Genomic DNA, 12982 nt, shown 5'->3' with positions numbered 1-12982 from the left:
GTTCAGAGGTCAGTGGTGTAAGGTCACGAAGTAAAAATACTTGGTTAATGTGCTTAAGTATTTTTTGAGTATCTGTACTTGAGTTATCATATTTCTGTCAACTTTTACTTTTACTTTGCTCCATTTTGGCCGAAAAAAACGATACTTTTACTCCAATACGTTTCCCCTGAACATCTTCGTTACTCACTCGAAAATGAAATTAAAGGAAAACTGGGAGCCAATGATGTTAATGAAGCCAGTTATTACAAATTTAATGTTGGCAAATCGAGGGTCATATCAGCATATCAGTGCTTCTGTCTTTAAGAAGCACCTGAAGACCCAGCTCTTCAGTGAGTACCTCCTGTCCTAATCTACAATTACTTTGCACCACCTTGCAGTATTTATTGTTACACCAATGTTGTTGTTACACTAATCTCTGTCGCAATGTAGCTGAATGTTATTCTCCCTTGTAAGTCGCTTTGGATAAAAGCGTCTGCTAAATGACTAAATGTAAATGTAAATGTAAATCAGCAGCGAGCTGAGTGAACAGACACCCTCAGCCAGCGGTCAGAGTTGACAGGTCTGCGTTTTTCCTCGTGGAATTGGGCTGCCTTTCAAGTGTTGAAGCGGGTTGTTTTTTTTTTGTCCGCTCTTTGGGGGATGGCTGGGTTTGTCATGGCAACCCTGCCCGTGTTAAGTTTAGTTTTTGGGGCATTGCTACTGAACAAGCGGAGGCGTGTCCCAGGGATGCACTGGGACTAAAAAATTGCCCTGGAATTTTTTTACCCAGACCAGCCCACAACAAGCAGCGCACGGATACCACCCAGGATCGACGGAATAGGGTGGGACAGCTGGATTTTTTGTCCCCCAACTTTCAGGTATTATGGTAATAGAACGTTGGCGACACTAGCGTGTCACTTCGGCGCTTCAGCCCAAATGTTTTATGATGTTTTATGGCCCTCCGGCTTCTCTGGGGGCTCGGGGGTCTTCTGTGGCCGTAGGGCAGGTTGCTCGGGGCTTTCCTGCAGCCGTAGGGTGTCTACAAGGCTGCAGAGTTCGGGGGTCTTCGGGGGCCCTTTCCGCTTACCGACCTACACCAGAACCAATGGGTAGGAGTCATGTACACTCACCGGTGGACACCTTACACACACACACACACACACACACACACACACACAAACAGGTGGTCCTATCACACACACACACACACACACACACAAACAGGTGGTCCTATCACACACACACACGCACACACCTCACTCAGCCAGCGCCCTCCTGGTTGCATCCCTCTCCTTTCCTCCCTCATTTACTGCCATAACTATGACAGGAAGAGGCCACGTCACCTGTGTAGTTCCAGTTTTCCTGGACCTAATTAACTGTTTTTCACTACATGTTGTCGTCCAATGTTTATGTTTTTGTGTAAATGTTGTTTGTTTCTATTTTTATTTGTCTCACCCGTGGTGATTCTCTCCCTCTTGGAGTAGTGATCAGTTGTTTATAGACCCAAACATGATATAGTTAATGAATAAAGAGTTGCATTGCAGGTTGAGAACTTGAACTCCACTTGTAGACTAATGCTGAACTAGATGCAATGCCACAAATACTCTGTGTCGTATGCCCAGTATGCTGACAGCACAGGTTAAAAAAAATGAAATAAAAATGAAAAATAATTACGAAAATTAAGTGCTGTACATTTTTTGGCCGGCTGCTGAGATAAAGACTATTACTCCTGGCCTCGATATTGCTTGTCTATAAACAATATAATAATATTTAGATAAACAAACACCAGCTTGTATATATTTGTACTAGAGCTAGGGTATTGCTGGTCCATAAATTATAAATAATATCTAGTATCTAATATCGCAGCTTGGAAAAACAAATGCTGTTGCGTGCCGCTGGCAGTGCTGCTGCTGATAGTGCTCACAAACATCATTTGTCTTCATGCAAGTTGTAGCATCAGCTTGAAGTGACTTTTTGAAGTTAACTTTTTTATCTCTAGCCTCTTCAGCGCTGTCTTTCCTCTTTATACTCAGATTTTGGCCAGTCTGACCATGGGCTTGTCCCAGAGAGCCACAACTAGAGCGACCATATTTACAACGTTTTCTTATGTCAGAGTTAAAGATGTGTCTTACCCAATGGAATGCCTCTTCGAAAAATACGGAAATACTAACAATCGAAATGAAATCGTAGCAAAATAAAAGCTCACAGCAAAAAAAATTATAATATTCTCCACAGCATTTACTTTCCTTTTTATTGTAAGATATCTTTACCTTTACTTAACTGTGGCTTTCAGGTAGTTTTTCCATCACTATAAGAGGTAAAGAGCTGCCTGAGGATGAATTTGGAAGGAATTATCAAGCTTAAACGCAGGCCAGGATTGTGTATGTGTGCGTGCGTGCGTGTCCAGAAACACTAATCTTCCTGGCTGCACTGCGTTGATCTGTCACATGGCTTCCTCCAGAAACCAACCACCGGCAGAAGACTGTCTGTCAAACACTGGAGCTGCTTCCTGACAACACACACACACACACACACACACACACACACACACACACACACACACACACACACACACACACACACACACACACACACACACACACACACACACACACACACACACAACCAGCCACAAACCCACAAACCTACACACTGTGTAAGCAAGAAAAAAAACATGTCGCACATTATCTCATTCACCAAATATTTTCCCTGCATCTCGGTGTGTCACAAAATTCGGCCACAATGTGCAACGGGCTGTTTACTGTTTAGTTTGTGTCAAAATACATGTTGTGCAAAACTTTATGCGGTCCTGACGTCCTAATCTACATCCACCTAACTGCCTGATGCTGATGCATTTCAGTACAGTATCATTTTCACTGAAGCGACTATTGACTCAATCGTCCGACGACTGGGCCCACTGTTCCACTGCTGCAGCAGTTAATGGATGAGGTCCCGGTGTCTCGGAGCACTCGTCAATAGAACCCCGTCCCGAGGACGCTTGTTGTCTCTTTTCAGCTCATTCGTCATCAATCAAACCCTAATTGGCCTTTTTTTTTTTTGCCGATGAATTCCTCAATATGGCCGAAGTCATCACAAACAAAAATAAGGAACAAAACTTCTTGTACAACCCAGCCCCACCCACATCAGGCCCGCCCCCCTCCCCCCCTTTTCTAGCCCACTCAACAACAGTACATGAGAGAAACAGAAACATCCTCACACTCATAGTCGCTTTGGGCTCCTTCAGGTTCCACTATGGCTGAGGACACATAACGGGCGTGATGTCATGGATTTCTCCCCTCTGTGGCAGTTTCTCCTGCTCAGCGTGTGGATACATGTGGGCTGTGAGCCGGACGAGCACCAGAGGGATGGACGTGTCCCTCACCTGTCGGGGGAAGGTAAGGACACACTGTCTGGGCACACGTACCTTAAGCAGTGGGTGGGAATCAATAATCTTAGCAATATTCTTCATCAAGGCCCTAGTGGCCTCAATGAATCCGTAGCACATGCGCCTCACACTCCCCTCAACCCTACTTCAGGTACTTCTCACGCACCCTTCACATCGATTTTTGAAATCAAACACAATTTGTAATTTAATGACATTTCACTTCTTTATTGATTTTTCGTTCTATGATATTAGATTTATTATCACATTTTGATGGTCTGATTTTGCTCTGCATTTTTATGTAGAGAAGAGAAGAAGAATCTTTATTCGTCACATGACACACTGCGCTACAACAACACATCGATATAGACACACACACACACACGCACACGTGCTTTTTGGGTGGTGGCCGGTGAAATGAGGCCTTTGCATTTTCCCCATCCTGGCTTGTCCTTCCTCCGGGGGCGCAGTCAGGAGCAGTGGGCAGCATTCGTCGACGCGCCCGGGGACCTGGTACCAAGTGTCCATCGCTGGTCAGACCAACCCACCAAAAACATGTGTGCATGTTTTTGGTGGGGGTCCTTACTGACGTGAGGTGGAGGAAACCCCATATGAGCACGGGAAAAACATGCAAACTCCACACAGAAAGGCTCCTATTTGGGAGATACCCCGCCCGGCGCACGGTGCCAACAGCGCCCCAGGCGGGAATCGAACCCAGGACCTTCTTGCTGTGAGGGAGCAGTGCAATGCTAGGACTATGTAAAAAATGTTACTAAGACCACATTGTCACGATAGGTTTGTTCCTCATTTGAAAGAAATTGACTTTGTTTACAATATGAGAATATCAGATCTCAGGCACAAGATAAGTGCATTACGTATGTGTTTAAGTTACCAGTAGCACACGTGACTCTTTCTGGAGCAGATGTTCTGCTGTTGAAGGACGAGGAAGATCCAAAGTGCTTCACCCGGACGGAGTGGGACTTCACCTGCTTCTTCGAGACGTCAGACAACAAGACATATGACTTCTACTACAAGACCGATGAGTATGCAACGCTCTCTATCTATCTATCTATCTATCTATCTATCTATCTATCTATCTATCTATCTATCTATCTATCTATCTATATACCTTTCTTTCTTTATGGTACCTCCTAACCTCCATCCAGGGAGAAGAGGTGTAACTTGACTTCACAGCTTACAGAGGGAGGCTCGGTCCTCCACATCTGCACTTTCCCTCCGTTCGACATCTACATGTACGTCCTCACGCACCTCAGAGTGCTGGAGCTGAGCACCAACACCACCGTCCATGCACGCAACGTCAGCGTGGAGGACCAGGGTAACCACGCACACATGCTTGAACGAAGAAGTCAATGTCCCCTTTTTAGACAGAAATGGAAACAAATGTTTATGTGTTATTAAAGCAAGCACCAGGTCATCCAAATCACATGACCTGGCATAGAATCAGCGTTTGCATTTCAGCCGAACAATAAGATTTGTGCTGGTCGGGAAAATCCTCACATTCTCTAAGGCCTTTTGAGTCTTTAATCTTAAGCCCGGGTCAGCATCGAAAATAGTCAAATTGACAAATATCAAAATGCTAAATAATGTCAAAAAACTTTTAAGTAGATATTTTAAGACATTTTAAGAATGCCAAACCTGAAAAAAATTGTGGCGAGTGGCATCCAGAATGATATGGAGTGCGGACAGGACTTTCCTCCCTCTGCATTGAAATTTTACCGTTGTTGAAACTTTTGGAGGCAAACGTGTTTGTTTTTTATTATTATTCAACGATGAATTCCTCTCAACATTTTTTTCCTCGCACCCTTTCTCTCCAGTTCTCCGCGGCCCTCCCGTGAATGTCTCTCTGCACCGCACCGGACGGGCAGGTCAGCTGCGGGCGGCGTGGCATGTGGACAGGAAATGGGAAAACAGGGTGCATTATGGGACGTGGTACTCCTCCCAGCAGATGAGAGAGATGAGGAAAGAAGTACTGTACAACACGCCATTTCAATGAATAGATCACATATATGTTTTATATGTTGTTGTAGTGGTAGTATGTGCAGCCAGCCATCAGGTCTTGTATCATCTTGAAGGGAGTTCTTTTGTGATAATGGCACTGACAGCTGCTGAATTCAATTTTTAACTAGCGCGACAAGTTTAAGAGCTTCCGTCGGCAAACTGCTCACTCCACATTTAACGTTGCCTTAAATATGACATATTTGCTTTTATTAATGTGAAATTGGACAGATCTGCAATCATTGCGAGTGTTAATATTAGCAAACGCATGTAGGCGGGGTGATTTGAAAGAGGTGGATCAAGGCGGAAAAGTGATTGCCCCCCATGACAATGGGAGAATAATGAAATGATCCATGGACTCGGCATGCTTGGCATACATCCCATGTACTTTCGTGACAGATAACTTGCATGTTACCGTTACAGCCATCGGGATATGTTCGTTTTTTTTCTTTTCGTGATATCGATTCTTCTAAACGTGACTCCTGTCCTACAGGGACAGAAGGACCAAGTAGAGACTCTGAAGTCTCTGGTGCCGGGGGAAGTTCTTCAGTTTCAGATCAGAACCAAACATGGCTTTGACGCGAACAGCGGACACTGGAGCCGATGGTCACAGCCGGTGTTGGCCATGGTACCCCAAAGCGCCGGTGGGCAAAAAGAGACTAAACCTAAAGATAAATGTGAGAGTGCACAAAAGATGTGAGAACTTAATTGTAGTTCTGCTCTTTTTTTTTTTAGGCGACATTTCGCTGGAGTGCTTCACCTTTGACCTGAAAAATATCACCTGCAGATGGAACGAGAATATGTATGAGCAGCTCACCTTCAAACTCTTCTACAGAATAGGTCACAGGTACAATAATTATTATATTCCATTTTTACCTAAATCTGTTTCCTTGTCAATATCCATTGTGCACTGTCCAAATAAACTAAACAAATTAGATAAAATACAAAGTGGCTGTATGAACTTGTTCTTGCTGTGAACAGCGAGGCTCTGGGGTGGACAGAATGCCTCTCATACGACGACTCCAGAGGCCGCTGCAGTTTCCACGGAAACAAGTTCCGGCCGGTTTGGGTTAAGCTTGGTGTTGGGACTGCTCTGGGTCCGCTCGACAGAACCTTCTACTCTGATCCCTTTACGCTAAACAATAGCAGTAAGTTTCTTCTTTACACCGTTGCCTCCCTTTTCTCGTATGTACTGCTGAGGTTTCCTTAGTTCCCCATTGGTCTAGACAGCAAACTATCAATTTAAAAAAACAAAAACATAAGGTTGGGGGCAGAAAAAAAACCTGAAGAAACCTGAAAAAAATGGAAGAACCATTCAATTGCACCATGTTGAAAAACACATGCCCGTTGACTCAATGCTGCCTATACCAATAAACCTAACTAACATTGGCGATATTGTGTAGGGTTTAGTTAAGTACTTGTATAAAGGCTCTTGTAGAGATTGGGCCGAAACAGAATCTCTAATATATAAAGAATAAATAATGCATACTGAATATGCATATCAGTAAAATCCAGTATGGAACTAGGAATACTCTTCGACAAATAATAGTACGTACATATGAGAGCGGTAGAACATTCCACATCCCTCAGTCATCCTATTTGGACCACTGGTGTTAAGGCCACTGGTGATATTATTAAGAATGAAAGAGAATTTCCGGAAAGTGGTAATCTGAAAAAGTATGTTGTTCAAAAATCTGTATGGCCGTAATTACCCATAATTGCTCACACGAATTACATGAAGAGAGGTGGAGAAGGGCCTTACATCGGCCCTGGATGGCGCCTGCAAATCACTACGACCGCCCCTCCATGTGATCCTCTTGACACTATTTCCACCGTTGGCGGCGGGGTCCGCCTTTTGCGGAAAGATGTTTGTATGAACCTTCACAATAACAGAACAGCACCCTCAAGTGACCAGGCAAAACCAAACATATCAATCGATCACGAGAGGGCATACTTTTGAGAAAAGAAAGCAATTTTTGAAAGCAAAAATGATAAATGATAACTAAACCAAAATCGTGTTTGTTCATATTTGCATGTGTGTGTGTGTGTGTGTGTGTGTGTGTGTGTGTGTGTGTGTGTGTGTGCGCGTGTTTCAGTCAAAACAGCTCCTCCTGGCCACCTGAAGAGGGCGATGGAGAGGGGTGAGTTGTGCTTGTCATGGGAAGCTCCTCTTCCAGCTCTCTCCCATCACCTGCAGTACCAGGTCCAATACCAGACCAGAGACGGAGGACCGTGGACGGTGAGACATCACATAAGACGTCACAACCCATGTCAGCACGTTCTCTGCTTCGACTGAACCCACGTCCCAAACCCACTCCCTCCGCAGACGGTGTCCCCTAAGGGTTCAGGGACACGGACCTGCTTGGAGGGTCTGATGGAGACTCCGTTCAGTGTGCAGGTCCGAGCCAGGCCCGGTGGGACCGTGTACTCTGGGACCTGGAGTGACTGGTCCCAGAGAAAGGTTCACAGTGATGGAGGTGAGGCCTCCGTCCAAATGATGAGAAGGTTCTGTTGGACTGACAAACCCTACTGATACTGCAGTTACATCACAGTGATCATTTTATTCAGACTTTGAATAATATTTTATATATATATATATATATATATATATATATATATATATATATATATATATATATATATATATATATAAAATATTATTCAAAGATGATTATTATTATTATTATTATTATTATTATTATTATTATTATTATCATTATTATTATTAATAATAATAATAATAATAATAATAATATTAATAATATCATATTATTATTATTATTATTATTATTATTATTATTATTATTATCATTATTATTATTAATAATAATAATAATAATAATAATAATATTCAGTTATATTCACATGTATTATTGCTGCTATTGATTAGTACTGCTATTACTGTATTAAATATTCTAAGAGGTATAGTTGACAATTTACATCCAGTAACTTTTTGTGTATCAATATATGTGAACACATATATTTAAAATCCCTAGCAATCACTAATAAAAAAAATATAAAATCATTTAACTAAGTAAATAAAATGGTTGAAAAAATATATAATCAATACTGACATAAAGTTTTTAATTAAAAGAACGTTGACAATGTACACACTCTAAAATCAACGTCATTACTCTTGAAGTACTATTTACAAATATTTATCAAACGGTAACAAATTCATTACTATTATCGAATTCATGACTCATACATTAACTGTCAAGGGCGGATGCTATTTTGTCATATTCATATGAGAACATTCCTTCCTATAGTCTGACCGTATAGTCCTCACCGTTTAGCCCTCTTACCGCTGAATCACTGACAAAATGTGAAATACCTGTGCAGGAGCCATCCTCTTCCTCTTCCCCTGCATCCTCCTCACCCTGCTGGTCATGCCAATCGTCTTCAAATCGCTGTTCCTCAGGTTCTTCAGGTACGGAGCTGCTCACGTGCACTGAAACACACCACACGTTCATACCGGCCTTTGTGGAATCCAGCGAGGTCTATCCTACATATCACATATATACATGTACATATATCCTACATATACCACATTTGACGTTCGAGGTGTTTGCTCCCCGTGCGTTTCCCCAGTAAACTTCAGCAGCATCTCTGGCCTCCTATTCCCAACCTGGATAAAGTTCTACAAAGCTTTCTGACCGAGATCAACGGCCAAACATGGGTGAGAGATTCCGACGCGTCAAAACCGGGCCCGTTTGGGGGAACACGGGCCTCCATTCTAAGGTTGATAAGGAAGTTATGTCACAGATTGGAATCGGAAAGGAACTGTCGATAGAAACACTTCAAACGTTGCTTTTCCACGCTGCTGCGATTTGCTCAGTGAGGTGCGTGATACATTTGGATTCAAAATTCATGAGTTTTACATATTAGATTTGCACATATTTTTCAATTTCAACATACCTAATCTGATATATGTTTGTTCAAATTTGGCATCTTTGGACGCTTGAAACAATGACAGTTATTCAAATACGGCAGCTTGCAGCAACGGCGCACGCATCATTTAAGATCAACGTGGAAAGGCACGGGGCTGCGCTGCCTATATGCACATATACGCTACGCCCTCACGCCGTCACTTCGTCACGTCCGCTCCAAAAGTTTGAGCCCTCGCGAACGAGGTGGCTCGCATTTTGCCCCATCAGAAATTTAGCGAGGCTTTGATTCGAATAAAAGCTTGTGAATGCTCCTGCAGAGGCACCAAGGAGACCAAGAAGGACCGGCTGCGGTCGGTGAAGTACGTACTGCATCGTTGCGTTTATTGATGCTGCGCCGACACCATACCAGAGGCCTTCACAAAACTCAGACCGGAAGACGGTTGGAACCAGGAAATTTGTCCAGGACCAACCACAAATAATTTAAATACAAATAAATACCGCGGCCCGATTCACCGTAGATATTACACAACAAACCCGATGTGTGGCAGAGGCCGTGATAAAAGGTGGACCCGAACCGGGTGCGGTTCCCGGGTGCATTGGTGCACCAGCATCACCATTTTGACTTATGTGGATGTGGAAATCTGCGTTTGACTCGGATGGTTTGCTGCGGGATCTATAACTGTATGAACAACTGTATGGATTGCGAGTGGTTGGACAATGACGCTGCATCGCTTCAATAGATAATGCGTAGGACGACGCCTCCATGGCGGCCTCCATACTGAGACCTCACGGCACGTTACTGGTCCCTCTGCACCACAGGACCCAGTGTTCCCAGTGAAGCTGTGGTCCGAGGAAAGCCCGGAGTCCGTGGTGGAGTTCATATCCGAGGAGGAGGAGGAGGAGGAGAAGGAGGAGGAGGATGAGGGCTCCAGCCCCGGCTCCGGGTCGGTGAAGCCTCACAGGGGGACCGCCCCCCCACCCCGGACGAAGGACGAGGAGGGGAGCAGCGCTGGGGCCCGGACGGAGGAGGAGCTCAGCGGCCCGGACTACGTGACCCTGAACGGCGACAACGTGGCGACCCGAGGGAACGAGTACGTGTACGAGCGCGTGGCGGAGTGCGGCGGCCCGGGGAGGCGTGGCTGTTCCGTCCGTTTCCCATCATGCACCAGCAGCAGCAGCACGGACATCCTGAACCGCTGCTACCTGCTCCTGGACAAACCAGCCGACGTATTGGTCTGTTCTGTTGGTTCCAGTAGAGGCTCAGGGAACCTCTACACCAACGTGGAGCTGGTCACCAACTGAGTATTTTAGTTGCTTTATACCTGTGTATATTTCACATTACTTAAGAGATGGAATTCCACACAAGATGTTAATATTTGACTCAAAGAGCTGTATATAAGGGGGGATTATTCAATACCCTTATAGAGTCACTATTTTGCACCATTTGTCTGTAACATCTGGTCATGGCTGCACTTTTACTGTACACAATTTCAATATTTGTCTTTTCTACCATAGGAAATCATGGGAAACCGTGACAAAACTTGACTTATAATGACAATGGACACGGCATATCGGGGCAAATTTGTGTGTATACATATTGCATAAAATAAAATTATATAGAAATTATATCTAAGTTAGTTTGACAATCATATAAAGTTATATAAAAAAAGTGGTATTTATAAATATTTCTTATCACCTCCTGTGGTAACTCAAGTAAACTTTCGTGTGAAAAAAATTTAATAATAGCATTTTTGGTTGTGTGGTGGAAATGACTTCACTTGGAAGTATGGGACAGGTATACCTACAAACCTATTTCAGGTACGTGAAAGTAAATTAAATATACCTTAATGCAACATTAAAGTTCCATGTAGATTTCATCACCTTGACTCTTTTTGTACATAAATATAATCTCATCTCATTTTGGGGTGAATTTACCATATTAAGAAAAAAACTTGCCTCGGTATAATAACTGATGAATATATTTTTTTAATTCACAACAAACTTTTTGTTAATTTAGCATTAAAGTTTATTAATTAAAGTTTCTATTTTCTTTCAGTTTCTATTTTATAAGGACAGTAAAATATCTAATGATTTGCCAAAGGGATAAAACAGCTATATATATTGAAAACATGTTGAGAAAAGTATTGCACATACAGCCTGTTGTATGCATGTTTTAAATATAAAAGAAATCCATGGAAATCATTTTTTTGTTTGTTGTCCACACACTATCCCTTTCTCGTAGCCAATCCACACAAGACATACTATAGACTTAAAACACATACGACTATAGTTACAATCACATGGTAGATACTGTAATAAGGTAGTAAGTACATAGTAATAATTCACAATTAATACCTATATACCCATACCATGTCAGTAGGTATCCTGTAGTAACCCATTTTGAATATTCTGCATATTTGTATATATCTGACTATTTCTGTTTGCTATTTTTGGGATATTTGTATATATTTGACATTGGCTTATTTTTACTTTTTATATTTCTATTTTAGAGAAACGCACCAAATCTCACAAATTCCTACAATATGTTAATGTGCCTGCCGGAATAAACTGATCCTGATTCTGATTCACTCGGTGCTTAAAATGAATGTACCATACCCTTTAGAATAACTTTGCAAAGGCCTTTTGGGCCCCCAAGTTCCAGTTGATGCTCCATATATTTTATTATTAATGAATAGTTGACTAATGACTATTACCAAACTAGTTTAAGTAATTTATATATATAAATATATATATATATATATATATTTTTTTTTTACAGGAAGGGCTTCAAATTGAGTTCCAAAAGGGGGCACATCATTTTTACATCCATTGATCACAAGGTGGCGACACAACACCGCTTAGTACCAAGGACTAGAGTTCACCGAGATCCAAGTGCAGCAGTATATGAATGAAGGACTATAAGTAGCAGTAGTGACATACAGTATACTTCCATTGTGTTCTCCATCCACAATTCTAAGGATGAAAATGCCATAAGATCTCAGCTCATGATGTGTATTTTATTCATTCATTATTTTGGCCGCTGCACAAATAGATGTTCTGGAAAGAGGTTGCAAAATAGATTAGATTCGAGTAGACCAAATGCTATTCCCAGCAGGTTTAACGTTTGGAAATATTTGGAGAAACAAACAACTTTAGGTCAGCAATAACCAAGAGGCCATAACTTTTAACGTAGGTTGTGTAATTTTGCATCAACAGAATATAAAAAGAAGGAAGCCAGGAGCTCTCTATTTGGGAATAGAGTTCAGATTTGGGATTGGTGGCCATTAGACCTGAAGTATAGTTTGACAGAGAGTACAGAGGAAGATCTGTATACGTGTAAACCCAGATTGTAATATATCTACAAAACATGCTTTCCAGCAATCTTGGTGAATCCAAATTGAAAGGTACATTTGCTGGTGCCCGCCGACTAATTGTAGTGGCTTGAGAGCTGGGTGCTCTGGAAGTGTGGTCTCGTCATTTATTTGGCTGGGAGCCTTGTGTAAAATATACTAAAGAGTGTCACACATTACACTGTCTTACGCCATGCGATCACATTTATTTTGCCAGACTGGCTGATGTCATGGTCATAAATTAGCCCCTGATTGTTTATGAGGCAATAGCAGAGACAGAGAGAGAGAGAGAGAGAGAGAGCGAGAGCGAGAGAGAATGTTTACTGGCATACAAGCCTCTCCTCCCAAAAAAGAATTCTTTCCAT

General features: G+C 42.4%; 1 protein-coding gene across 1 annotated transcript; it reads left to right on the top strand.

Moving 5' to 3' along the window:
* Positions 1–3256: 3256 nt before the first annotated feature.
* On the top strand, positions 3257–11066 carry mpl (MPL proto-oncogene, thrombopoietin receptor). Its single transcript, XM_080010568.1, has 12 exons — positions 3257–3374; positions 4284–4404; positions 4528–4697; positions 5197–5348; positions 5871–6021; positions 6113–6224; positions 6359–6525; positions 7474–7616; positions 7704–7854; positions 8720–8807; positions 8969–9056; positions 10087–11066. Exons 1-12 carry the CDS (start codon positions 3263–3265, stop codon positions 10567–10569), a joined length of 1938 nt encoding a protein of 645 aa, XP_079866694.1. The 5' UTR covers positions 3257–3262; the 3' UTR covers positions 10570–11066.
* Positions 11067–12982: the final 1916 nt, after the last annotated feature.

Source organism: Zeus faber (assembly GCF_960531495.2).
Source record: "Zeus faber genome assembly, chromosome: 1".
NCBI classification, from domain to species: domain Eukaryota; kingdom Metazoa; phylum Chordata; class Actinopteri; order Zeiformes; family Zeidae; genus Zeus; species Zeus faber.
The sequence above is the reverse complement of the archived record's forward strand: the minus strand, read 5'-3'. Positions and strand labels throughout refer to the sequence as shown.

What these genes read in the sequence shown, in the direction of transcription:
- mpl (XM_080010568.1), top strand. Translation starts at nt 3,263, where the DNA reads ATGGATTTCTCCCCTCTGTGGCAGTTTCTCCTGCTCAGCGTGTGGATA. An exon ending in TTCTACTACAAGACCGATGA is followed by an intron (nt 4,405 to 4,527) that starts GTATGCAACGCT and finishes ACCTCCATCCAG; the next exon opens with GGAGAAGAGGTGTAACTTGA. An exon ending in AAAGGTTCACAGTGATGGAG is followed by an intron (nt 7,855 to 8,719) that starts GTGAGGCCTCCG and finishes ATACCTGTGCAG; the next exon opens with GAGCCATCCTCTTCCTCTTC.